This window comes from Sinocyclocheilus anshuiensis, unplaced genomic scaffold (assembly GCF_001515605.1).
Source record: "Sinocyclocheilus anshuiensis isolate Anshui unplaced genomic scaffold, SAMN03320099.WGS_v1.1 scaffold118, whole genome shotgun sequence".
NCBI classification, from domain to species: Eukaryota; Metazoa; Chordata; class Actinopteri; order Cypriniformes; family Cyprinidae; genus Sinocyclocheilus; species Sinocyclocheilus anshuiensis.
In genome coordinates, this window is record NW_015546020.1 from 783590 (window position 1) to 788720 (window position 5131).

The window sequence follows — 5131 nt, forward strand, 5'->3', positions numbered from 1 at the left end:
AGCTGACCTCATACGTCATCCTCCCGGAGCTGCTTCCGTGTACAACTGTTGGCGCAAGCTAGATTAAAGTGATTATTACGTTTTGAATATGGATATTTTTCTTACAAAAACCCATCGATTCGCTAAAGGAGGCCTTTGTTCACCCCCCGGAGCCGTGTGAGACTCTTTTTTTATGGATGGGCGCTTTTTATTTCACTTCTTTTGGACTGATGCATGCAACACCCCCTGAGTGGGATTAAACAGCTTGAAAGATCAAAGACAATTTTTTATATAACTCCGACTGGATTCGACTGAAAGAAGAAAGTCATATACACCTTGGATGACTTGAGGGTGAGTAATTTATGGGCTAATTTTTATTTTTGGGTGAACTAACCCTTTAAGGGAAAAGGGAGATGCATGATTCAAAACTTTTGGTTTTTGCTCCAATTTTTATGCTGACAACTTAATAATTTTCAATAATTTACTAATTGTTGTACCTGTAGAAACAGACAAACTGCTCCTTATAAAGAGTCCGTCCCAGCCTGGAGCTTCCGACCATTGTGAAGGGACGTTTCTTATTAGCTCTGTGGGAGAAAAAGTGAGTTAAATTTGGGTTAAGTTTAGGCTTTTGAGCTACAGATGGTGAAGAGAATCTCTGAAGGTTCATACAGACCTGGTGCTGTTGAGCTCCTGTAGAAATTTGTCTATAGATTTGCCCGATTTGTCCACCACCTCCAGAATAATGATTATACTGTACCGAGAGAAGATCTACAGGGAAAGTGTAGTGGTCTATTTTAATAACTTCCTATAAGCTTTTACTGTGTGATTTTCTTAAACAATCAGATAATAAACTCACCTTAATAAGATAATTTACAATATTTTTGTTTGACAGTTTGCTTGAACCCATACGTCTGATGTTAAAAGATGCGATCTTCATGGTGTCAACCTTCAGAAGACCAGAAAAACATCGCAAAGTGAAATGAGTTTCACGACAAGAAACACTGGATGTTTTCAGGTCTGTTGGCATTTCTATACCATTTTCCTGTTGTAAAATGCCAAAGGAAGTTTAGCAGACAATTCAAGGATGCATTGTTCATTCACAGGAAGTACTTATAGTTTATAAAGAGCTGACATGTCAGGTTATGCAGGACCACAGGAGATCCGTTAGAGACAGAGAGGAAAACCACAACGGGTTTTGTTTCGAGAGTTCGAAAGCAAAATGTACTCAAAACAACACAAAATGAGTTTTGATTTAATAAATTCATCTAAGATTTGAAAGAAGCTCCAATGCACCAGTATGAAGTGGGAAAAACTCCATATTAACACATTCAAGGATCATCTTTGATCTAGCTTAAATCTGTTATATATCTATTATTTAATACAAGCTAAACATGTTATGTATTTCAATTTATTTTAATATAAATTAATAAACAGATAATCAGCTCTTACCGAAGCTGCTTGTGTTTACTATGAAGTCTCAAATTGTTTTCCAGTGTTGTCCGTTAGGCAGCTAGTGAATAATGAATGGCTGCTCATTTGAAAACAGGCCATGCCTACTTCCTGTTTTAAATCAGATAGGTTTTCTGTCGCACAGATGTCTCGTAAAATGGAGAATTTATAGAGGCCTCACCGATTGATAACAGAACTTCCCTTTGGTTGTATAGTAATTTTATAGCAGGCTTGACTAGAGGAAACCACATAGCCATAGGTTTAAAGATCAATTGAGTTGACTGTCAAAAACAACAAGGGACGTTTTGTATGAATTTACATTTGTGAAACCTCACCCATCAGGATAACAGTGCATTTTAGACTCAAACCTGCTGGTGCACTTAATGCACTTTATTTTTTTTAAAAAGCATGGTATAAAATATCACCAGCTTTGACCTCAGAAACACCTGGTTTCCCTATATGCTTTGCAAACAATATATTCCCTTGAAACAAGTCACTTCATAATGAGTTTGACCTTCATTTCCCATAATGCAATGTTTTGGCGGCAATCTACTCTATTTAAAAATTGCAATAGTTTCATGTGATAATTTTGCTAAACATTTACATGACTGATCTATCTATCTGTTTATCTACCTAAACCTGAATAAACATTTCCCGCCATTTTCCTGAGATTCCTTTTCGTGTTATTGTTTTTTAAATTCCTCAAATCATCTGAACCTGTTGTAGCTGACATGTTGTTTCTGGCTCACTGGTCTTTACTGTAGTCGTATTTCACTTCGCTATGGAGGCACTGACTGCATTTCAAGCGGAAAAAAACGACAACACACCTGGATTGTCTGGACATGAATCCATCTCAATGACAGTTATGAAAACAAAGGACCTTTGACGTTGAATGTAACATCAGTGTAGCGAAATATTTAACTTTAAGTTATAATAACTGAACAAACATCCACTTTAACTAATGTCCAAGACAAAGTGTCTCCTTCAAATGCAGAATTTGTAATTCAGTTTCTATATATTTCCAAAAATAAGCACACTGCATCCTGCATCCACAAGGCAGCAGCTTCCTGTTACACCTGACTGATGGAAACAGGCTCCTTCGCTTCTTTCTTACTTTACCGGTTTACTTGGCTCTCGAACAACTTCAATATCTCATTCTGTCCAACCTGGCAATTATTTCTCCACCTTCCAGCACAAATTAAAATGCGTTGTGGCTGTAATGAGGATGATTGTATTGTCTGAACTCACCTGCACTCTTTAGCTTTCCACTTCCGAGTGAATGTTTGCCCAGAGGGGGGAACTGTTTTGAGTGATGTCCAAGTTGGGGCTGGGCCAAATCACTCGACTGGTTCCTGCGTCTAGCCAATCAGGTCACAGGTGTCCAATATAAGTAATGCTGCAGTTTTTATGAATCTCCACAGTCCTTTTTCTTTAGTGCATCTTCAGACCAATACTTGGGTAAGTTAAGTTATGTTCTTTCAGTCCTTAAATCTTTATCTTAAATGGTACCAATAAAAAAACACCACAGATTCAAGAAAGGTTCTTGTGTTTTTATATTCCTACACTCTAAAAAATGCTGGGTTGTTTCAACCCAACTTTGGGTCAAATATGGACTAACCCAACCGTTGGGTTAAATTTTTACATTCAATTTTTAACCCAAAAGTTGGGTTAGTCCATATTTGACCCAAAGCTGGGTTGAAACAACCCAGCATTTTTTAGAGTGTACCATGTAGTTTGGCATTTAAATTTAGAATATTCTAAAACAATATATTTGGTGTAAGTTAAGTTTTGTTCTTGGACTAAATTATCTTCATTTTTAGAATTCTTAAAAAATAGTTTAAAAAGTGTCCAGACAACTTTATCTCAGCATCTGCACTGCAAAAAAAAAAAAAGATATTCTTAGCTACTTTGCTGACATTTACTTGATAAGCAAACTGACTTAAGATATTAGGTCTTATTTTCTGAGAAATGTATCAAAATTTTGTTTTGCTCAAAACAAGAAAAAAATATATCTGCCAGTGGGATAAGAAAAATAATCTTAATTCAAAGGGAAAACAAGATTAAAAAAATTCCCATTGGCAGATATTTTTCTTGTTTTAAGCAAAAACTAACAAAATTTTGATACATTTATCAGAAAACAAGACTTTAATAGTAATTTGTTTTAACAGTCATTTTGCTTCTCAAGTAAATGTATCTTGATTCGAGAAGGTTTAGATATTTATACTAGAAAAAAATACCAAGAAAGAAAGTAATTTTTTGCAGTGTGATAATCAAACAAGCTTCTTGTGTTTTTATATTCCTGCCATGTTATTTGGCAAAATATTCTAAAAATATATGCTTTTGTTCTCTTAAATAAAAAAAAAAAATCATCTCAGTAACACCCGCAATTGGGAAACCTGAAAATGAAGCCCCCAAACTTGTCTCTACTTGTGTGGTGTTGAATGAGATGGAATGTGAAAACTCTTTGTTTAAATCCAGCCATTGTCACAAATAAGGTTTCGGATGGTGGTGTCATGTTCACGACAATCCATATGTTCCTTGTATAGGAATGTCCGAGCACTGGAACTAATTTCTGCCCCATTCAGAGAGCCATAGAGAAACCCTCTGGGCATAAAGTTCCTCTGCACCAATTGGCCCGACACCAAGTCACTAAAATGGCCTTTCTTGTTGTTTAGTCAAACTGTGGCTTTCATCCGTTTGCATTTGTGAATGAACAGACATGTTCCTCTGTCTTGGTTTAGAATTTAAATTTCCCTCTCCACTAGATCAAATTGATATTTTTATTTTTTAGGCAACATTAAACACATTTAGCTGTTGTGTGTTGTGCTGGTCTGGTGATCTCAAACTCTTTAAAGGCCACGTTCACACAGCAGCAGAATAGGCTAATGTTGTCAGTCCTGTATTTGAGTCCTTAATACGGTTACGTTCACACACAGTACGGTTATTTTCAGGCGACAACCGCATTCTGTAACCAAACTCACACCAGTTAAATGTTCAGGACTCACAACCGCATTCTTGAACAGGACTGGACAACTAGTGCGAGAGAGCCGCTCTGCTGCACAAACGCGTGTCTACCGTGTGCTGCGTGTTTTCAGTAACTTACAGTGACGGAGAAATGAGCTGTGTGTCATCTGAAAGTTTTAGATCCAGTTTTTCTCCACCGGAGCTGCTCCCGTCAGCTTTGTGTTCTGCGCGCGACTCAAATGATCTGCTCTCCACACAAATATAAAAGCTGGTGTCGGTTAATGAAGGTTTGACAGATGAACTCGCGGCTCGATTGGACTCTTGTCGTGTCAGAAAGTAGTAACTTTACGTTTTGTGGACGTCGCCATCTTTGATATTTCTTTGGTCACTGTTGCTATGGTAACTAGTAAGAAATACGGACTTGACTCCGGTTTCAGACAGTTTTCGAGACGCTACTGTGAGTTGCTGTGTGAACGGGACATTTCAAGACTCACACCTGTAAAGAAAAAATGTAAATGCAGTTGTCAATCCCAAAAATTGACAGTGTGAGCGCCTTAGTAAACAGCTCTGGCAACTCCTGAAACAGGTTCTTCCGCATGTAATTGCTTTAAAAATAATCAAGCGATAGCAACAGCTTTCTAAGAAAAGAAGAAAGAGTGTTTCACTTCATTTGTTGACAACTGCATGATTAAAGGGCTAGTTCACCCAAAAATGCAAATGAGGCTGTGTTTTACTCAAC

At 37.2% G+C, this 5131-nt stretch overlaps 1 protein-coding gene across 2 annotated transcripts in view; it reads right to left on the minus strand.

The window, feature by feature from the left end:
* The window catches only part of LOC107698583 (deoxyribonuclease gamma-like), a 16593-nt gene extending 11864 nt beyond the window's left edge, over positions 1–4729 (minus strand). Inside the window, exons 1-5 of one of the 2 annotated variants that reach the window (XM_016499631.1) lie at positions 4532–4729; positions 2677–2786; positions 836–925; positions 653–747; positions 477–563 (exon numbers count right to left, since the gene is read on the minus strand). In XM_016499631.1, coding sequence (XP_016355117.1) covers positions 477–563; positions 653–747; positions 836–916 — 263 coding nt within the window. In that variant the 5' untranslated portion in view covers positions 917–925; positions 2677–2786; positions 4532–4729. Of the gene's footprint in view, positions 1–476; positions 564–652; positions 748–835; positions 926–1428; positions 1503–2676; positions 2787–4531 lie in introns of those variants that run through there. The other variant, XM_016499632.1, reaches the window with a different exon arrangement.
* Positions 4730–5131: the final 402 nt, after the last annotated feature.